The sequence below is a fragment of the Amblyomma mixtum genome, chromosome 9 (genome assembly GCF_055824585.1).
Source record: "Amblyomma mixtum isolate Tamu chromosome 9, ASM5582458v1, whole genome shotgun sequence".
NCBI lineage: Eukaryota > Metazoa > Arthropoda > Arachnida > Ixodida > Ixodidae > Amblyomma > Amblyomma mixtum.
The window spans coordinates 60803759-60826608 of record NC_143020.1 but is presented as its reverse complement, the minus strand read 5'-3'; the positions used below and the strand labels follow the sequence as shown (position 1 = coordinate 60826608).

Sequence of the window (22850 nt, the reverse complement as noted above, 5' to 3'; positions counted from 1 at the left end):
GTCATTCCCCAAGGAAGGGAAGTCCCCCACCTGTGAGATTCCCCTAAATATTGGACCAACACGAACATTCTGGCCTGAGAAAACTTTGCAGCAGGCGGGGTTTTGAATCTTTTGCCATAACCTTAGGTAGCCGAAATTAAGCCGGAGCCCTGCTCAAGGCTCTCTCACAACTTGTGCGCAGCTTTGAGATGTTAAGTACGACATACCCAACCATACTTCCCCTTGAAGCGAATATTCTGAAGATAGTCCTTTCTTGCACCACTGGCGCCTATCCGATTGCCTTAAACCCAATAGTAACTAACATGCTGTCCAGCACCTTAAAAATTAACTTTGCCAAGCACTTCATTAATTACCGGGCACATACAATACCGACAGTGGTGCAACTGGATAGAGCGGCTGTACTGTCATACACTGAGCAGTCAAGGAAGGAAAAGAGCACAGTGACATGCTGTAAGATACGGAACGTAGAGGGACAAAACTGCAGCAGCAACCCTGGTCGAAAGTGTTCCTGCAACGTGGTTTCCTTTTGAACCGTCTGAGCCACCTCTAAACGTCAAAAGGCGTTGAAAGGTGAGGACGAAGGTTCTGTATTCACGGAGGTACGGGGCTTGAAAGATGCTTTCACAGCTCCATAAGCAAACCATCAGTTTTGCTGAACAACTTTTCTTTATTACTGTTCTCACCCCCACCACCCTCATGTTCTGAAGATTTACCTCGATCATCAGATTGATCACTGATAGTTGCATTATTTAGCCCAAAATCCGCTCAGTTAACGAAGACATCGCTCTTCGGAAGATCTCGACCGCATAACTGGAGCTCAGCATTGCTAATGGGTCTCAACCTAGAAAACCTTGAAAAACGACGTTTACCCGCAAAATATCCAGCTCTCTATTCCAGTTTCGCTTAATAACTGCAAAGTCCCCCTCGAGTAATATATAAATACATCAGCGTTCATCCTCCACTTAATCCCTCATGGGTAATACACAGAAGTTATTACTGCTGAAACCTCAGCAACAGGTGAATGTACATCGAAAAGCACAAGACAAGTGACAGAAACAGTGAGAGACATACACGATCGCTGACGAACTGAATTTTATTTCGGAGGCACAAACAATGTGCAGTCGATGAAGGGCGCGGTACATGATGAAGACTGTTTGTGCCTTCGAAATAAAATTCACTTCATCGTCAGCCTTCGTGTATGTCTTTCACCTGTCATTTGTGCCTTGCGTTGTAAAGTCAGGCTATCGGGCCTGCTTGTGAACAAGGTAATGGAGCATCTACAACACACCGCTCCTCAAAATCACTATAAAGGGTAGGAGAAGTCCCATTCCCAGTTATGAGAACCTTTGCTATTCATAGACGTCCTGAGCCAACGCGTTGGCTCAGTGGTTATGGCGCTCGGCTGCTGACTCGAAAGACGAGGGTTCGACGCCGGCCGCAGCGGTCGAAGTCCGATGGAGGCGAAATTCTAGAGGCCCGTATACTGTGCGATGTCAGTTCACGTTAGAGAACCCCAGGTGGCCGAAATCCTTCATAGCCTGGGTCGCTTTGAGACTTTAACCACCCCCCCCCCTCCCTCCCAACCAAAAGAAAGCGTAAATGAAACAGCAAGGCTGCCTACTGTTGCCGGCTGATTTTAATCTCCCGGCTATTGCTTGGGATTGATATATGACCTGAGACACAGATGTTGCTTCTTCTTAGGAGTTTTTTATTTAATATTTTTCACAATTTAACTCAGCATATTTCTTCGTTTATTTATTTACTCATTTATTTATTTATTCATTCATTTACTTACTTATTCATTTATTAACGAATTTACTAGGGTATGTGCAACAAGGTCATCAGTACTTGATCTTATTCTAACCTCCAGTACTTTTACAACGTGTGTGAATGTTTATGTTGTTGATAAGGGGTCATCCGTATGACCATGATATGGTTATTCTGTCCTTGAACGTGGCCTCATACCGCTTGTGTCAGGAATCAAGCATCCAGTATCTAAACTTTCTAGCTGCTGAGGATGTTGGTGTTTTGGATTACCCTGAAACGTCGTTTGATAACTTCAGGCTTAACTATGGAGGCACTGATGACCTGTGGGGCTTTTCATCCATGATTACAATGCACTTCATAAGGGCGCCAAAAAGTGCAAAAGAGAACCCCAAAGATTGCAAGATAAATAATTCATGTCAAACCGAATATGAAAAACAAAGCGGAAAGCTTGTTCTCGAGATCCACGTGCCCAGGACACGACTTTAATTTATAACATATTGTTAGAACCGCCTTTTCAAGGAATCTAAGGAGAGATTCTTTAATCTAACATTTAAAAATGTCCTTCATGAAGCACCTAATAAATATTGGAGATGTGTGAATCCTACAAAGAGGCAACATAAAGCTGTAGGTGAAAAAAATACCCAAGAGCGTACTGAAAATTTCCATTCCTCTTTTACCTCCGTGTTCACCAAAGATGGAGGTACACCTCCATACTTTTATGACTCCCCTGATCGCCCTTCAGCGTCTGACAAGCTGATAAACGAGGAAGGAGTCCTGAGCTTTCTTTATGTGCATTAACACTAAAAATCAACCAGCCTCAGCAATATCCCGAACGAGTTCTTATATAGGTCTGCTCAATGGATCGCTAAATATATTAACATAGTCTTTCAATCTTCGATTGCTCGGGGAACATTTCTTATAGCCTGGAAACAAGTCAAAGTAATTCAAGTTCACAAACGTGAGTGCACATCAAACGTAGATAAATGGAGGCCCATTTCTCTTACGAGCATCTGCTCCAAACTGCTTGACCATATAGTCTGTAAACGTCTCTCAAACTATCTGGAAATTTAGAATTTATTATCCCCAGTGCAAAACAATTTTCGCAAGAGGTTGTTTACAATAACGCATCTTGTTCAGACAGTTCACGATCTTTCACAAACAATAAACAGCCGAAGACAGATTAAGCTAATATTTTAGACTTCGCCAAAGCATTTCATAAAGTATCGCATCCTAAACTCTTGCTAAATACGAATGAAATATTTAGAAATCCGGATAATGCAAAGTGGTTTACATCGTTCCTTGGCTGTCGAGAGCAGTATGTCGAAATGAGTCAAATAAATCCAGGTTGAAACCGACTCCGTCCGGAGTATCTCAAGGCACTGTCTTGTGGCCTCATTTCTTTATAATCTTTATTAATGATATCGCCTTTTTAATATAACCGCCCCATGAGATTGTTTGCAGACGACTGCGTCATATATAAAAGGATGGAACTTTCAAGTGATCAGTTATACCTTAACAACAATTTACAAAAAAATTCTAAAACGGTGAGGCCGCCGCGGTGGTCAGTGGTTATGGCGCTCGGCTGCTGACCCGGAACACGCGGGTTCGATCCCGGCCGCGGTGATCGAATTTCGATGGAGGCGAAATTCTAGAGGCCCGTGTGCTGTGCGATGTCAGTGCACGTTAAAGAACGCCAGGTGATTGAAATTTCCGGAACCCTTCACTACGGCGTCCCTCATAGCCTGGGTCGCTTTGGGACGTTAAAGGTGCACTAAAGAAAAACCTGACTCGTCTTTTCACCGCGGGAACTCGATCTACACTTTCCGAGCATCCTTAGGAGCTTCTAATTTTTGTCCTGTGTGGCCGATTTCCCTAATTTAAATAATAATAAAAGTCTCGGCTCCCGCCTTTCTTTTTTTAACTCACCGCTGACGGTAGGAGGAGTTAACCAACGAGAGAAGTGCCTTTCAGCCAGTCCCGTGAAGGCTGTATAGCGCAACACCTTAAGTGATAAAGCCTGGCATATAAGATACTATAATAAGACCAATTACTGAATATACGACGATAGTATGCGGCCCACCCACAATGACTACCCTTCAGATTCACATGTAATTAATATTAGCGCGCGCACTCTCCTACTGAATTTATCAGGCGTGCAAACCTTCCCGCTTTAGATCTAAGGACTAAGTTTGAAAAATTAAAAATTTTATTTCTAATTATTCATCAAATTAAACTTAATTTATCTGAATTCTGTGTAATTTCACTAGTACAACGCTCTAGACCTAGGCACAGTTTATGCCATATACACGGAATGATACGTTAAAATATAGTTTTTATTCATTTGTTTATTTACTTCTTTATTTATAGAACCTTAAAGGCCCGAAAAGGCACTGTGTAATGGGGTTACCAAATCAAACTGGATTACAGTAAACAAGGAGCAAAAGGCTGCTTAGTGTGGTATTGCAAAACAATATTTACCAACACTTTCCGAGGGCGATTAAAGGATGGAATGAACTACCACATCCAGTTGACATATCTTACTCTGTCAGTGCTTTGCTGGTTTAGAGACTCTTATCTTCTCTGCTATTTTTTTTATGGCGCAGATATGCCCCTAGGCATAACAGAGTTGTATGTACTCCTATGCGTGCAAGGTATGCGTACTTGTCACTTTAGTAGGAACTTGGCTTCTTAAATCATGTGCGGTTGCTTTGAATGTCTGCGTTATATATACTGGTTTAACCCTCCAATCTCGCTGTGTGTCAATGCCTGTATTTTGGTTACCGTTTTTATCCGCTCTTCAGTACATGTAACCTAATCAGTTTTTTCCCTCGTCGTAAGCTGAGGTGTGCGTATTGAGAGACTGACACTCGTCAGGCATCTGTGCATTTTTGTCAGCCTCTTAGATACGCTTGTGCTTTGTGCCTTTTGTGCTACCTGAAATAAACATTCAATTCAATCCAATGTACTGCCGGGGGGATAAGTCTCCAGAACGCGTCACCGGGGACCGAAGCTGATAGCTCTGTGATTAGCCGCGGGCCGCGGACCACACATACCGCGACACAAGTCGGCCTCATGGGCTGTGACGTGTGCTAGTGATGGCAATGATCGCTAACAAACGGGGCAGCTATTAGCCGAAATCGCTTGTTGCACGCCTTGGAGAATTTTCTCCCCCATAGTACATGTGCAGACCAGTGTCGATTATAAATGCCAACAAAGCCCGGTGCTGGGGCCCAAGGGTCCAGATTCGAGTGTCCCGTGGTCGGCTGGGATGGTAACCCTGAATGCCCATGTATCGCCTGCCTGCCGCCCGATGTCCGGGGCAAGTCAGCATCAAGTGAGCTAACGTCGACTATGTAGCAGAAGCGGGGCAGAAGGGGCAGTTCAGAACCGGGGTCTGTGATATCCAGGAGGTCATGACCGCAGGCGTCAGCGCAGAATCCACCCGGATTCTCTTCATCGCCACCTCCTCACGGCGAGTTAAACGGTCGGGAAGGTTGGATCCACACAAATTGAAGTACGCGTGCAATGGAGAAATTCTTTTTCCTGAAATTCCTGATATAAATATGTCTTAGCACGTATTTCGATTTTTGATGCGCACAATACTAGTGTGTTTCGCCTTTGTTCATCGCATATGTCACTTTTTGTGTCGTCGTCACAATATTGTCAACGTATTGCTTTGTAGTTTCTCGTTCTACATGTAGCAAAGTTTTGCGGTTTCTCATTGTTGTATATTTATTGACTCCTGTAAAGGCTCTTCCTTGGGCTGACAGATTAAATAAACGAACAAAGAGACAGATGCGTCCGCTCGAAAGTTCCGACCCGTGCCACTCTGTGTGGGGGCGCCACTTGAGAAAACACTTCTGGTGTCGATACCGGTGCATTGGGCCAGTTTCGTGACACAAGTGCTTTGCTAAGTGGAGCCTCCAAACAGGATGGCATGCGTCGGAACTTGGAATGGGGTGCGGTCTCTTACTTCTGCCCCGATGGTGCATGACAGGTGTCCTGCACGACGAGATGTGCGTTGTGCCGGGTACGGCGGTGCATAATCGCAGACGGCGCAAATGCTAGTGACACCTTGTTTAAATTACTGTATCGCTGTGACAGATCTCGAAACTCTTCACTAAGTGCAAAGCGAAGGAACAGACCGAGTGCGAACCTCTGAAGGCGTACGCCACTTGCACGAACCTGGTGTGAGTGACACTGTGCTCGTTCCGCAACCGTGCGCGCATGCATTGATTACGGAGATATAAGAATGGGCGAAGTTCTCTTTGCAGCTCATTAGATGTCGGAATGTAGCAGGTAACGGGTTCGCGGCGAAGAGCGCGTATGTAGCTATAGAGAATGACGAGAAAGCGTTGAACGTGCCATATGTCGACAGCGACGTCCGCTGTACCTTCCATGTGCATACCGCCATAGTATGCATGTGCATACCATGGCGGTATGCACATGTGCATCCATGTGCATCCCCAGTACCTACCATGTGTCTACAGCGACATCCCCGGTACCTAACATGTGCCTACCGCGACGTCCGCCGTACATTCAATGAGAATCGACTGACTACGCCGGACATGTATTTGGCACTTCGAACGATGACTGCAGTGGCAAAAACAACAACAAAAAGTCGCTTTGAGATTCAAAAGTAGCACCGAGGGTCAAATAGTATCGTCCGCAATGGTCATTTTTAGAGCGCAGCTCTTTGGCGCCCGTTTCTGCGTTTCGCGGCGTCGCCGTTGTCCGTTGTAACCAGCAGTGGACATCTCAGTCGAGCTTTATCTTACGCATCACATGGAATCCCATGGACTATATCCCCATACTATGGCAGGATTTCGAGCCCATCTCTCGGCACAGGACGCCCTACTGCCTAATTCACACGCTATCCACAATGACATGTCACATCACACCAGAGCAATCCTGGCAGTCGACCTCACCAAAGCATTCGACAAAGTTACGCACAGCGCCATCCTGCAGGGGATCCAAGTGCTGCAGTTGGGGCTCAAGACCTACAGCTATATCCGGGCCTTCTTAAACGGTCGCACAGCCTCCCTGCATATAGATGATATACAGACCCCCCCCTTCACGCTTGGTGACATTGGTACCCCGCTAGGGGCGGTGTTATCTTCCTTCCTCTTCAACCTCACCCTCATCCCCCTGGCCAAGGCTCTCAGCCGCATCCCGCACTTAGGACACACACTTTACGCGGATAATATAACGGTTTGGACCACATACGGCTCGGATGGCGACATAGAATGCACCCCTCAGGAAGCAGCCACAACTATAGCTACATACGCGGCAAGCATTGGGGTTGAATGCTCCCCCCCCCCCCCCATAAAGTCAGCACTCCTCATAATTCGCCCGCGGTGCGTCCCTACCGCCTCAATCGCAATTTACCTGCATGACACTCCCAAACCGCAAACAACTACCCTCCGCATTCTTGGCCGGAATTTACAGGACACGGGGAAAAACAACCTTACCCTGAAAGCACTAAAACAGGCCACTTACTCCGTCATCGATCTTCCTAGAAAGGCTTCATATTCACGAGCCGTTCTAGACGAAGAAGACAATCTCAAGGTGCTGCATGCCTTTGTGCCTAGTCGCATATTAACGCCCCTCCTTACATGAACCTCTTCTGTGCGGATAAAGAGAAGATCAGTGCTCTAATCCGCATGGCTACCAAAGCAGCGCCCAAACTACCAAAGAGCACTAGCACGGACAGGTTCTTAAAATTATGAATGCACAACACTATACAAGAGCTTATAGATGCACATCGCCACACACAGCACCTTCGTCTGGCTGGCACGCAAACAAGACGACATATGGTTGGTTGGTTTATGGGGTTTAACGTTCCAAAGCGACTAAGGCTATGAGAGACGCCGTAGTGGAGGGCTCCGGAAATTTCGACCACCTGGGGTTCTTTAACGTGCACGACATATACTGGGTTCTCTGGGAATTCGCGTACCCGCACACGCTACAGACTTAATCTCTCTCCCTCGTGCCATACAATCCACGCTTATTCTCAAACCCCTTCATAAGAATGTCCACCCTGAATACCATCAATCCCGCCGGGTCGTGCGAGCCAAAGCTCTCCATAAAGAATACGGCACTTCAAAGGACGTGCGCTATGTGGACGCCGCGTGTGGTCCAGACCGTTCAGTAGCTGTGGCTTACCGCCCAGCAGCCCCTCACCCCCCACCCCCCACCCCCCATGTACCCCGGAAGAAGCAGAGGAAGCAGCTATAGCAATAGCCATTGCCCAATCCAATGCCGCTTATATAGTTAGAGATTCCACAAAACAGCCATTCTTAACTTCGCTCGCGGACGCGTCCATCCCCCCGCGTGGCAGATATTGAGAATATGCACCCTAAATCCCGATAGGCGTATTGAGCTCGTGTGGGTGCCGGCTCACTCTGGCAATCCCGGAAATGGGGCCGCCGATAACAAGAGCAGTTATCTGCCGGGCAAATGGCGACCCCAGCCGGGATTTCTCGAGGGAGCGGGCGCACACGTTCTCAGAACTGACTTAACAAGCACGCCTTGCCCGTCGACTATACCCCCCTCCCCACCCCCGCCACTCCCAGCAAATCCTCTGGAGGCGACTCCAGACTCGAACTCTTCCTACCCCTAAGCGTCTATCCTACTTCCGCCATGTTTCCCCAGAGTGCACTCTCTGCGGAGAACCGCACGCCACCCTGGACCACATCCTCTTCGGCTGCCATATTTCATCAATCGCACGCCACCCTGGACCACATCCTCTTCGGCTGCCATATTTCATCAATTAAAAGTTGTCACCACCACCACCACCCTGAGACCTCGAACGGTTCAAACTCGCTTGCATTATAAAGTTTTCCATCCATCCATCCATCCATCCATCCATCCATCCATTCAGCTGCGAAACTAAAGGAGCGGGAGAAAGGAAATCACAGTATCTGCCTCACACATCTCGGTGGACACGAGAACCAGAGGGAAGGCGCATAGCTGCCCTCTTGGAACAGTGGACACCTCAATCATGCTTAAGCCATAGGCCGTCGGCGTTCGTTGTGTTCATTGGGGTTAACAACGTTTTACACTTTGCCACCTGCCAGGGTGGCAGGGTGGGTGGGGACTTTAATGAACGTACATATGAAGACAAACATAAATTTCTTACCACTTATGCGGGAGAATAACCCGTTCCTTTTGCTCGTAATCCTCCCACGGCTGTGACAACCTGGCGAAATATTTGCACAGACCTCGTCTTTGAGAACCAGGCATTTGTGCAGCAAGTCGAGCATATATCCGTCTATTTCTCCGACCGCAAAGCTTCCTTCATGACAATCAAGAACTGTTAGTTGAGTGTTTCGTGAAGAAGGAATATGTGTGAAAAATAACAAGTTGCCTGTTATTGTAAATACATGATTTGCCCGAATTCTTTGCCTCAATCTATCGCAGAGCTGAAGCACCTGAATAGCTGCGCTCAAATTTCGTGTTAGGAAGTAACGTAATCGTCGGCAATTTTTTAAGTGAACACTTCTATAACAGAAGGGTATATGCTTGGGCTTGTTGGTTCATATTTGAAACGGCTGATACGCTTTGCTAGCACATGGTTTGATGGCGTGTTGGTCGTGATGTCGATATAAAACCACTTTTCTTTCTGAAATAAACCATTGTTGGAAGTTAGCGCCGTGTGTTGTCGTTCTTTCTGTGTCCTCGTCTCTTTGCGCTACGGTTTTTACTTAACTTCTATAACCTGAGAGGTTAATTCAGGTTAGACAAACTGCAGTGCAACCGTCCTGTAGACAAAGCAATTTATGTTGTAAGCCATGCATGAAGAAATCTACAGTATGCTTAAGATTATATGAAGACAGCGAGACCGTGTCACGCACGCTAACATACAGTAGACGCGTCTGACACGTCTTTTGAGAGTGACCAACGCTAAAATTCAGTGCTCAAAACTGTAGAGGGAGTATATACACAAAGCAGTAAATTAAGACCAGGAAAGCTCTTTTATCGAGAGCGAGCATCTTGCCACCGTGTAAACATCGCATGCTCTGTTTGCTGAACTCACTTTGCAAGGAAGTGGTGTTGAAAAGTACAGTTCACTGCAACTAGTTGCCTTTCATAATTAAAACAGAAAGCTCCGGGAAAACATACGGGATTCAAGCAAGAAGCAATGCGGGTATTCCTGCTGGAGTAACGTGTCACAAATAAGCAACTGATTTTCAGCGAGTCGCAAACTTCAGGGTGCACATTTGTGTCACGATAATTAATCAGTGGGAAGAGTTACGAAATCGCATTTAGACCAAAAGCGTAGTTCAAAAGTTGCCGCGCCCGCGCTTGAATGAATGAATGAATGAATGAACTTTATTTCCGTCATCATGGGGCCTCACGGTCGGGGCGCAGCAATTAGGAGGGGGCGCCTCCCAGCCGGCTCTCAGCACCGGAGACCGCGGAGAGAGTCTTGTGGTAAGCTGTCTCCGCCTGACGGATGATGAGTCTCTGCTGATCCGGGTCGTGGCTTCGGATCAGCGCTTCCCAGGTGGCAAGGTCTGGGATGATTTGTGTTTTAGCCCCAGGAGAATCCTGACATTCCCAAATTAAGTGATTTTGCGAAGTGATTCTGTGACAGCTACTGCAGAGCTCAGGCTCCCCAGTGTCTTCGTCGTGCAGTATAAAGTAGGGAAAGAATCTGTTGACCTGAAGCCTCCTCCAGGCCCTGCACTCCTTTGGAGTGAGTGACCTATCCGGAAGTGAGAATGTTCTCCTATCTAGTCTTGGCGTCTCAGTAATTTCTATATACGTTATGAGAGGGTCTTTATTCCCACTCCGGGGCACTTCCAGAGCTGCTCGGATGTATAATTCTCGAGCGAGGCTGTGAGCAGCCTCATTCCCCGGAATGCCCTCATGAGCAGGAACCCATATGAGGGAGACCTCTCTGCTTGAGGGGTCGCGCTTCTCGGACTCCCCAGCACCGTTCAAATCCAGCGCGCAGGATGCCAGGTCACGTGGATAGGCGAAGCTCCGCCCCCGTGCAATTCTTGCGTGAAATCAAGGCCGCTCTTGCTGAACGCTGTACTACAGTGAACTAGAATATTTTCCAGTGAAGCGAGCGGAGGGGGCAGCGCCTTGCTACGCGCGTCACCGAGTGTGTCTCCTGAAGCGGCGGCGCTGTTGTCGCCCACCCTTGAAGGCGGCCGGCGGCGGCGGTTCAGAGCACGCCCGACGGCGCTTCAGTTGTGCGCTGGCTTTTCGTTCAGTGTGGTTGCATTGCACGAGAAACCGCATCCTGCTGACAGCAGCCGTTTCTTATATTTTTTTTTCTGATTTCCCACACCTTGTCAAAAATATTCGAAACAGGCTTATTGTCACAACTTTTGACACCCCCGATGGAACGGTTTCAATGCAATTTGCTCGAAAAGCTTTCGAACTGGACAGAAATGGTGTAACAATGAAAGCAATGCCTGGCATAACTACCGTGCACGTCAGCCCCAACAATTTCGAAAAAATGCGGGCAAGTTATGCATTCCAATTGTTCGGGCATGGTCCTTTGCGAGCCTTTTTTCTTTCCCGTACTAGCTAGAGCAGAGCTGCGGTAAACTTGAAGCTACAGAAAAGTTTTTCATAAGAATGAAGTCCTTGATTGCTGTGATGACTGGCAGGTATACAGCTGAAGCCATCAGTGACTCAAGGTTGATCTATCACATCTCTGGGTACGTGGCAAAAAAGTGCGTGCTACCGACAAAATGTCCTGCATGTATCGATTGCCTCTTATTGCCAGCAGAGCAAGGGCGCCGCATGCATGCTGCAGAATTTGTTAAACATATTGACGAAGAAGGCTTACTCTACTCCTCGGTTGAACTGGTCCGTTTCATCACAAGGCTGGAGGACATTTTTACGAACTGCTTTAGTGCGCGCAAAGTTCATTCCGAAAGTGTCATGGACATATTACACATGATTCATTGTGCTGCTCCTTTAAATGTGGGATGCAATGCACAAGCTGAGAGTATCACTCCTCGCATAGTGAGTTTTTATATTACTACGCGGCTTCATTTTTTTATCAAAGGACTGAACAAGTCAAACATGCTGTCGAAGTGAAAGGCAGCGCAGCACCTCAAGCTAAGCAGATTAAATTAGCTATATTTGTAGACTGTTTGCTTCATGCATTGGAGCTTTCAAGTTGATCTCAGTGAAAATTACGAACACCTGCATTAAAATCGTATTAAGCAGTTTTTCGACTGTTTTTCGCGTCAATCGCTTTTATGGTGTATACCATATGTGTTGACTGAAGTGCATTCTCGTATCATCATGGAATCATTAGCTATACACACCTAATATTCGGTGAATTTGTGTCTTGGTTCATAATGAAAACGGTATATATATATATATATATATATATATATATATATATATATATATATATATATATATATATATAATTCTAATCGCGCATATCCCGTGAGAAATGGTCCCACGAATAACTGTTACTTTGCGAAATTTAGTGTCTCGAAATATGTCGGAACTGCGACAGTCTGTAATACTTAGCTAAAAAAAAAACGTTTACAGTGCGCTAATAGCCTTCGTCTGTTATTGCTTGCTATGGCGGGATCGACATTGTACACTCAATTCAGTAAACATCCGCACATGCCAAATATCTTCAAAATTAAAGACATATAGCAAGCGCAAAACAAAAATACGTTAAACGCGCAGCTAAATAACGAAGCAGGCTTTCCAGTCTCATGTGCGGGCATCGCACGCTGCGGAGGCGAGCCGCGCGTTCAAGGGTGGTCGATCGCAGCGCCGCCGCTGCAGGGGACACGGCGTGCGTCAGGCTGAGAGGCGCGGCTGTACTCCGTTGTGCGGACGCTGAGGAGGATGGCTGCGGGAAGTGTGGCCTACACGCTGGTCGGTTTCCCCTGCGAACTCGATTGGAAGCCTTTGCGCTTTGTGAAACCGATTCCGCCAAACCGGATATGCAGCGCTTGCGGGCTAGTGCGTCAACGGGCCGCGTTGCTTCCTTGCATGCACGTGCTGTGCGACTCGTGTTTCTACCAGTGCCAAAACGACGGCAAATACATGTATGCCTGTCCGTTGGACGGCCTCTACTCCGAGAGGGGAGACGCTGACTGGAAGGCACTGCAGACCCAAGATATGCTGAAAAAAGAGGTAAGGGAGACTGAAGACTGATATGTTCAGCGTAAACAGTGCATGCACTAAACAGTTCCGCTCACCATTTTCTGCACATGTGGTGATGGTGGCGCCATCTCCCAAGCGACGCGGTAAACGCTTGACCATTCGTTTGGGTTAGTTCGTTTTGCGACCACATCGCGCCGCCGCATGCGCTCACGCGTCTGGCGCGCACCGAGGCTCACTACACGCGTCGTCTGCTACGCGCACTTCGTTGCTGCGAGCTATGGTGCTTAGAATTTCGCTAGTAGAATTCCTATCGGTACAGCTCCAATGCTTCGCTGCCCCTCATGCGTATTGTATTCGAAATGGCATTCTTCTTAGGAAGGAAAAACAGCACAGAAATTCGGGACGAGAAAGAACACGACGGCACAATGCTGGCTACTCGTTTTTGTTCTGCCTGAAGCGAGACTGCTTCTCTCAGCTAAACGGGTGGATTGTTCGAGCTCAAATTTGTCACAAGTGGCATTTGGTAGGCAGAATTGATTGGTTTGGGGTACATTCCTGATTCGATCAGATGAAATCGGATATTCGCATCGTCTGCGGCCACGAGGAAACAAAACGAGCCGTTATCTCAGCGATTTCCCCGGTGGCGCCATCTCGTTTTTAGTCATTCTAAAACAGCGCAAAAAAGACACGGACGAGAGGAAGAGACGTACAAACAGCGCCTGTTTGTACGTCTCTTCCTCTTGTCCGTGTCTTTTTTGCGCTGTTTTAGAACAACCACCAACTCGCCGAAGCTTCTACCTTAGCCTCGTTTTTAGGCCGTGGAGATTTGGCAAAGGGGCGGTGTGCAGTGTGTTTTGCGAGTGGTTTGAAGACTCTTTCTCACGAACAACTTGAAATTTAGTTTTGGTCAAACTAGGTTTTTGGGATCATTGATAACGCATTTGAGATAGCGTATTCAAACCTCCCGCTTATACATAGGTTGCACGTGTCGTCACTTCCGCCCCCATCAAGCGCTTGCGGCCATGCTGCCGAACCATTCGGCCGTCCCCGCCCGTCCGCCCTGCGATGCCGGACCACTCCTCGGACGCTTTGGATTATTTTCTTACCTTTCGAATGCGATGCCTACTCCACAGAGGAATGAACCATTCAGTGAAGGCTACTGGTGTGAATTTATTCGATCGGCGCGTGTAGCTACGCAGACGAACTGAAAATTATTGACGATACAGATCCGTACACGCTGCGACCGGGAGTCGACGCGACGATGGGCGTTGATGTGTTCCTCGAAGTGGCCCACGGGGATATCGTGTACTCTTTCCAGCTTTGTGAAGTTGGAAAAAATGAAAGCCTTCGAATCAATGGGACCACACAATGATTTCTACAGCAGGTGGGTGAGAAGCCTGTCTGCGATGCGCAAGCAACGAGACGAAAAGCTCGGCCTCGGCACGCCGCTTTCTCTGCCGTCATTGCTCGCTGCGGTCGCAGCGATCCGAAAACGATTGCCTATTCCTGTAGCTAGGATGCAGCGACACGGGACCCAGTCTGGGTTTGTGTTTTCAGACAAATTGGATGGCGTCAATCAAAACAGCAACATTCAAGAGTGTAGCCACTGCTTCCCACGTTTTCGTTGAAAGGGGGTTTCTGCAGAAATGGTGCAAGGCGTGGTGTTCACAGCGGGCGACACAAAACGGCGAGCAGCGCAGAAGACGGCCAGTCCAACCCAAGCGATCTCGTGCAGAGCGGCGGCACTTCGTCTTTCAGCGACGCTTCGTCGTCGTTGGCGCTACGACAGCGATCGGCCTAGGCGGTATCAGGCGCGCCCGTCGTGGTTCGCTACATCGTAAACATTAAGTTGACGACACAAGCCTCTTACCTGTCACATAGTGCACTCCGAACACAATTAAATTTGGGTTGTCGGGGTCCAAATCATCGCGCTTAATGCGAGCCAGCCACAGCTCGCGCAGATTCCTACTGTGTCATGGAGCGCTCGCACTTGCATGCCTGCGATTATCTTGCGAATGCAGATGAAGTTCGTGTTAATCGGCTTCTTGTTTCGCCTCGAGCTGCCGCTACGATCGTAGCAGCCAAGGGTGGCACACAAAACCATACCGAATCTACGGATGGACGAGAACCGACACGTTGCGAGCTAACACAGGCAGCGGAAAGCTAGAGGCGGCCTGGCAGTGGTTCGGCAGCATGGCCGACTCGCAACCGACTGCCACCGGATGTGACGTCGGTGCAAGCTATGTATTGGCTATTTCGACAAGTTAAATATGCACTGTAGAGGTTGCTTTGCCTGCAAGCTTCTCGAAAGTTCATGTATTTTGACGCGATGTAGCCAGAATTTGATAGGCCACAGCGCCGAGAGCAACCGCATTTGCGAAATTCTAAAAACTGATATGGGTATTACTCACGATGGTCTGCACGCCTTTCAATAATTAAGGAGCCTGTCTGTAATAGTTGTAACGGGGGGTTTAGTACGAGGTACTGGGGCGACGGGAATGGCAACGGCAGCAGTCCGGGATCAGGTCGGCGAAAGGCACACAAGCGTAGCGCTGGCCAAAGACTCTCGAGAGCACTGTCACTTCGTCTTCGTCTTTGTAAAACCATCAGACGCATCTTCTTTAGCCTTACAATCGCCCCGGGGACAAGAGGAGCCATCCTGGCGACTTAGGATGATGGCAAGACGGCGGGGTCGTAGTAGGGCTTGAGGCGCTGGACATGAACGGTCTCCCGTCCTCGGCGGCGGAGATCAGGAGACGGCGTGAGGGGTTCGACGACATAATTAACCGGAGAGGTGCGCTCCAGTACACGGTAGGGACCATGGTACTTTGCCAGAAATTTTGAGGAGAGACCGGGAGTGCCTGAAGGGATCCAGAGCCACACAAGTGCTCCAGAAGAATAGTTCGGTGAGGTTTGGTCTTGGTCGATGCGAGAGCGCTGGCGATACTGGGTGTCAGTCGTGAGTGAGCAGGCGATTTGGCGGCAGGCTTCGGCGTGTTGCGCGGCTTGGGAAACAGGCCGATATTCAGATTCATCAGGGTGGTAAGGGAGAATTGTGTCGATAGTAGCAGAGGGTTGGCGGCCGTAAAGTAGGAAGAAAGGAGAGAAGCCGGTGGTGGACTGCGTAGCGGTATTGTACGCATAAGTAACGTACGGAAGAACTAGATCCCAATTCGTGTGATCAGAAGCGACGTACTTGGAGAGCATGTCTCCGAGGATTCGGTTAAATCGTTCAGTGAGGCCATTGGTCTGCGGATGATAGGCGGTGGTAGTTCGATGAATCGTGTTGCACTCTTTGAGAAGCGCCTTCACCACCTCAGATAAGAACACGCGGCCTCGGTCACTGAGCAGTTCACGAGGTGCACCGTGACGAAGGATGAATCGGTGCAAAATGAAGGAGGCAACGTCCGTCGCTGTGGCAGCCGGAAGGGCAGCAGTTTCGGCATATCGTGTAAGGTGATCCACCGCTACAATAGCCCAACGGTTGCCGGCTGCAGTGTAGGGAAGCGGACCGTATAAATCAATGCCAACGCGGTCGAATGGGCGTGGAGGGCATGGTAACGGCTGCAGCTCAGCAGCAAAACGATGGGGAGGTGTCTTGCGACGTTGGCAGGGAATGCATGAGCGTACGTACTTCATGATGAAGGTGTACATTCCGCGCCAGTAGTAGCGCAGCCGTATGCGGGTATAGGTCTTGAAAACGCCCGCGTGACCACTGTGGGGGGCAGCATGGAAATATGCGCATATCTCCGAGCGTAAGTGGCGTGGAATAACGAGCAGCCACTTGCGACCTTCGGAGCTGTAGTTACGGCGATAAAGTAGGTTGTCACGAATCGCAAAATGGGCAGCTTGGCGGCGGAGCGCACGTGACGGGGAAGCAGCCGTCGGGTTGGCGAGAAAGTCGAGTAGGGAAGCGATCCACGGATCCATGCGTTGCGCTGAAGGCATGTCGCTGAGACGAAGCAAGGACAGAGAAGCGCCGGAGGTGGAAAAGGTGGAAAGGCTGGCGATCTCGGCTGGAAGGGGGCAGCGTGACAGTGCATCGGCGTCTTGATGCTTGCGGCCGGTGCGATACACGACGCGGATATCATATTCTTGCAAGCGAAGGGCCCATCTAGCGAGGCGGCCGGAGGGGTCTTTCAGGTTGCAAAGCCAACAGAGCGCATGGTGGTCGGTCACAACGTCAAAAGGGCGCCCATAGATGTACGGTCGAAACTTCGCGAGGGCCCATACAATCGCCAAACACTCCTTTTCAGTTACGGAGTAATTGCGTTCTGCTGGTGTGAGTGTGCGGCTAGCATAAGCAACGACGTATTCGTCAAAGCCAGGTTTTCGTTGGGCGAGGACAGCGCCGAGGCCAACACCGCTGGCGTCCGTGTGAACTTCGGTAGGAGCGGCCGAGTCGAAATGCCGCAGAATGGGCGGCGCCGTGAGGAGACGGCGCAAGGTGTTGTATGCGTCGTCGCACGCTGGAGACCACAGTGGTAGATCCGCACTTCCAGACAGCAGTTGAGTCAAAGGCGCAGCAATGGACGCAAAGTTGCGAATAAATCGGGGGAAATACGAGCACAAACCCAGGAAGCTGCGCAGGTCTTTGATAGAGGTGGGTTTGGGAAAGTCAACCACAGCACGAAGTTTCGTTGGGTCGGGACTGACACCCTGCTTAGAGACAACATGACCTAAGATGGTTAATTGACGGGCGGCAAAACGGCATTTTTTTAAGTTCAGCTGCAGGCCGGCGTCAGAGAGGCAGGTCAAGACGTGCTTCAAACGGGAGAGGTGGGTGTCAAAGTCCGGGGAAAAGACCACAATGTCGTCGAGGTAGCAAAGGCATGTCTTCCACTTAAGTCCGCGCAAAATGGTGTCCATCATCCTCTCAAAAGTCGCGGGGGCGTTACAAAGCCCGAAGGGCATCACCGTAAATTCATACAAGCCATCCGGTGTCACAAAGGCGGTTTTGGGGCGATCGGCTTCTTTCATAGGAACTTGCCAGTACCCGGAACGCAAATCGAGGGAGGAAGAGAGTTCGGCCCCTTGCAAACAGTCCAGAGCGTCGTCTATGCGCGGGAGGGGATAGACATCTTTGCGCGTAATCTTATTAAGGCGGCGGTAATCTACACAGAAGCGTATGGAGCCATCCTTCTTTTTGACGAGTACTACAGGCGACGCCCATGGGCTGCTTGAGGGCTGAATGACGCCGCTCTGGAGCATCTTGTCGACTTGGTCATCAATAACTTGGCGCTCGGCGACAGACACACGATAGGGACGTTGTCGCAGCGGTGCGTGGTCACCTGTGTCGATGGCATGGGTGACAGTGGAAGTTTGGCCCAAGGAACTTTGATGTGAGTCAAATGAGGAGCGAAACTGATCAAGTAAAGTGAGAAGCTGTGCCCTTTGCGGCGCTGGAAGGTTGTCGTCGATGGAGCGAAGGAATGCTTCGGTTGAGGAGGGATCGGGCGCAGCAGTAGGTGGGCTGAGTGCGGCTATGGAGAGGTGCGGCGCGTCGTCCGCCTCTTCGCGGATGAGCAGAGACGCGAATGGCTGTACAGTGCCGAGACATTCACCTAGGCGCAAGGCGTTGGGGAACGAGAATGGGTTAGACACGAACAGTACGGAGAGGCCAGCGGATATAGTCAGTACGGCGTATGGCAGAGGCAGGCACTTGCAGTGCAGAAAGATAGAGGACGGAGTGAAGAGGACAGTGTCGTCGCGAAGAGGGCCGCAAGAAAGGGGTACGAGGACAGAAGAGCAGGGAGGCAGGTCAATGTCTTCGGCAACGAGGGCCTTAACACAGGCACCAGAAGGGGGGGCAGTGTCCAAGACAGCTTCGGGCAGGTGAGAGAACTCGATTTCAGCTCGAGCACAATCGATGATAGCAGCATGGCGCGAAGCTGTCTTGGACACTGCCCCCCCTTCTGGTGCCTGTGTTAAGGCCCTCGTTGCCGAAGACATTGACCTGCCTCCCTGCCTCCCTGCCGTTGCCATTCCCGTCGCCCCAGTACCCCGCACCTCCACCAAATGTAACGGGGGGTTTAGTACGAGGTACTGGGGCGACGGGAATGGCAACGGCAGCAGTCCGGGATCAGGTCGGCGAAAGGCACACAAGCGTAGCGCTGGCCAAAGACTCTCGAGAGCACTGTCACTTCGTCTTCGTCTTTGCAAAACCATCAGACGCATCTTCTTTAGCCTTACATAGTTAAAAAGTTAACTATTCAGTATTATTAAGCAGCCTGCTAGTTATCACGCCTTAGCCGTGTTCTGACTTATTACGTCGCTGGCAATGCTGCGCCTAAAAAAACCTTCTTCTAACCCACAAAAAAGCTGTTCTTAAAATTGTGCGAAGTCTTCGGTGAAACGCCCTGTACATTCTTTGTCATATTTTATTCGCAGGTACTTTGTTGGAACGAGAAAAATGGCTGCAAAGCTGTGATGGCTGCCTCACTGGTCTACAAGCATTTCCAGTCGGAATGTTGGTACCACTCTACCCGCTGCCGTAGGTGCTCGGCCTCGGTACTTTGCAGAGACATGTGTGCACACCTGAGATCGGGATGTGCCGCAGCCATGTTGCCCGCCCCATCCCAAGCGGAAGGCCTGTCCACAGAAGTGCCGTCCACACCCAAAGAAGAAACACCGGTTCCGGGACCATCCCCAGGAGACTTGGGGGAACAAGCTGGAGAAATGAAGGCGTTTGTGGAGCGGTTGGTCGCCGATGTTGCGGTGCATGGAGACGCGCTCAACGAAGTCTCTCACACCATCAACATTTTTAAAGAAACGCTGAGGGAAGAGGTGGCCAAGGCGATGAGACACGGCCACTATTCTTTAGTGAAAAATATGCGTGAAATCAGCGCCTCCAGCGAGCAAATCAAGGAGACTTTGCTCAAACAGAGCGATGCTGTCGGCGATATCTCGACTAGCGTAAAATCATTGGAGGAAGCGTTCAGGGCGACAAGATGTACTGCGGCTGAACTGGATTCGCATGTTCCTTTCGTCGACGGAACAAATGGTCAACCGCCTGGGGGTAGTCCGCCGGGTGGGACGAAGTAATACAATTAACTACGCAAGCGGCTCCCTGCATTTTTTTTTACCTTAAATGAGTAGCATTCCGAAATTTCACTGTTCATTTGGCTCACAAAAGGCGGCGAAGCTTCACGACTCCATGTAAGGCTGCAAGAATGACAGCGAATGACGTGAACGTCTTTTCTGAGCCGCTGCTTGCTATAGTTCTACGCTTTCGAGTAGGCATACAAAACGCTAGCTCGAAATTTAAGTGTGGAGCTAAGCCTAACTGTCATTAATCCATGTGGAATAGGCTATAGAAAGTGCTCACCCTAACTTTCCGTCGTTTAACCGTAGCCACCACTTAACGCATGACGGTTACGTGCTGAAGGACCAATTATTGGCGAAAGAAAACGGGTTCGTGCCTTGCGTAGCAAATGCGGGAGACAGGAACCGAAGGCAATGCATTTATTTCTGCACACGTGACTCTGGAAGACAGTGCCGGTTTTTGATGCTTCAGACTACGCCTCAGTGAGGAATGAACGAATGTTGAGCATAACTTGCGTCGAGACTGTGCTTTGTACTTCGCTTTTGTTTTGCTCTGACATGCTAAAACAACAGTGTGTTTCTAGAGCATCTTGTCACTTGGACTACACTGAAAAATAAAAGTTCCTGTGCGCAATTGTTATTGCTTTTTGTTTTGTCTGTGTGGTGGGGCTGGAGGGGGGGGGGGGGGGCTGTAATAATGGCTATATAAGCATTTAAAGCATATATAAGCTGCTTTGGCGTTTAAGTTCGCTATAGTGTTTATCCAGCTGCCCAAAGAGCCCGGTGTACAACAAATGTTCAGCGACTAGAACGGGGCGGTTTTTGCACGCTTCACGGGTTGCAAGCACGCGACAGTCGCTTAGAATCTAACGGGAAGAGCTCAAATTTCAAGCAGGAAATGCTCACAGGTGAAGTTCGCCAAGTTTAAACTGAAAAGATGTTTGCTGATTTCACAAAATCTAAAATTCAGGTTCAAACGGAGCATGATATTTGCTACTGAGCATGATATTTGCTTCAAAGTGTCTCAGGGTTTTCCATTTACTGCATTGTTCTTTTACCGTTGCCTGACGCGAAAACCAAAAGTTCACACACCATTCGCTCAGAAGGCCCGTTCATCTCGCAACTCAATAACCCCCCCCCTCCCCCCGCTAAAAAAAAAAAATTCATGCGGCAAAAAAAAAAACTTTTTTCGACTGCGTCTGATTTACAATGGGCAATCGATACCTTTGAGCGTATTATCTTTTTCTGTGTGACTGATCACGAGTGAAAATGCTTGAAAATTCTAATAAGTGAATAATTACTCAATAGCGTCCTCTCAAGAGCAGCCATTTGGCTACAAAGCCGACGACGTTTCTGTGAAAAATTTATAGCTTACCTCTGTAGTCGCGTGGCTACGCTTGGTGGATACTAATTTGTAAATGCGCCCTTATTAGAAATCTACTCCACCTTGGAGGATTCCCCTAAAAAATAAACCAACACCGTTCCCACTTGTATCTTTTATGGTGTGTGTTAATCAGTAATTACTCCCTTAGTACAAATGTACTGTGCCTTGGGGTGTTCCCATAAAAGATACACCAACTGGTAAATTGTGTTTAACATCGTCTAGATCTTTTTCATGCACTTCTTTGTATTCCTGTTTCCCAGAGTCGGCTGGTTTGATTTTGTGTTCTGAGTTTTTTTCACGCTTGTATATGTTCCCTTACTTTGGGCTCTCCCCTCAGACATTGTTTTATTGCTAATTGTTTAAAGTATACGAGTGTTAGTGGTGAACTCTATGAGAACTACAATGGGACTCTTTTTTTCGTTGAATTAATGTTCAGCGTTGCGCACAAACCGGGGCCGACTGTAGCAAATATTTTCCGTTACATGCAAATTATTTTTACTATTGTCGCATCTACTTAGAACTAGAAGTGACAATAGCCCAGCAGGAGGCCGGAGGTAATATTTAAAAAGAAACATTGCGGAAAAGAATCGAAAAATGGTTTTTGAGAAAGGAAACGGCGCAGTATCTGTCTCACATATCTCGGCGGACAACCGAACCGCGCCGTAAAGGAGGAACTGAGAGAAGAAAGAGAGAAAGAGGTGTCGTAGTGGAGGTCTCCGGAATAATTTCGACCACCTGGGGACTTTTTAACGCGCACTGACATCGCACAGCACACGGGCGCCTTTTGCGTTTCGCCTCCATCGAAATCCGGCCGCCGCGGTCGCGTTCCATCTGGAGTACTCCCCCATTGTGGACACAATTTACTCATATTTACGATGCGAGTTATGACTGCATTCGCTTTTTTAAAGATGTCTCACATAGTTCTGCATCCCACCACGTCACAGAGGCCTGACTTTTGCCACTTCAGGTATTCCACCCGCCGCGGTGGCTCAGTGGTAAGGCGCTCGTCTACCGAGCCGGAGTACCCGGGTTCGAACCCGACCGCGGCGGCCGCGTTTCGATGGTGGTGGTGGTGAAAAGCATTTATTTAGTAATTTACAGAGAGGTGCTCGGGGAGAGGCCCCTAATGGGTCTCACCCCTTACAATACTAGGCGGAGTCCCTCATTCCGGAATCCCGTTGGTCGAGAACGCTACAAAAGTCCGCCGAACCAGGGCCTGTTGGGCCGATAGTTCCTGGCAGCTGAGCAGGGCCGCCTCCCAGTCCTCTCGGGTAGGGGAAGGGGTGATGGGGGGAAGGGAAGGATTTTTTCTGCATGCCCAAACCATGTGGAAGGTGTCGGCCACCTCCCCACAGAATGAGCAGCGGCTGTCAAAATAAGGATTAAAGTGCTTGAGAACCGCCGGGCACAGCCGGGTGTTTGTAAAGAGCCTGAGGAGAATTCGTTCGCCAGTTTTACCCAGGGCGAAACGCAAGTGGCGCCCGTGTGCTGTGCGATGTCAGTGCACGTTAAAGATCCCCAGGTGGTCCGAAGACCACCACTACGACACCTC

The 22850-nt window shown here is 49.1% G+C and overlaps 1 protein-coding gene across 1 annotated transcript; it reads left to right on the top strand.

Annotated features, from left to right (window-relative positions):
• The first annotated feature begins 12542 nt into the window (after positions 1–12542).
• LOC149329246 (uncharacterized) lies at positions 12543–20551 on the top strand. Its single transcript, XM_089562164.1, has 2 exons — positions 12543–12900; positions 19261–20551. The coding sequence occupies exons 1-2, from the start codon at positions 12610–12612 to the stop codon at positions 19912–19914; spliced, it is 945 nt and encodes a 314-aa protein (XP_089418290.1). The 5' UTR covers positions 12543–12609; the 3' UTR covers positions 19915–20551.
• The last annotated feature ends 2299 nt before the right edge of the window (positions 20552–22850 follow it).

Bases quoted from the DNA above. Each gene is read 5' to 3' on its own strand.
- LOC149329246 (XM_089562164.1), top strand. From the start codon at position 12,610: ATGGCTGCGGGAAGTGTGGCCTACACGCTGGTCGGTTTCCCCTGCGAA. The intron at 12,901-19,260 runs GTAAGGGAGACT...TTTTATTCGCAG, and splicing joins AAGATATGCTGAAAAAAGAG to GTACTTTGTTGGAACGAGAA.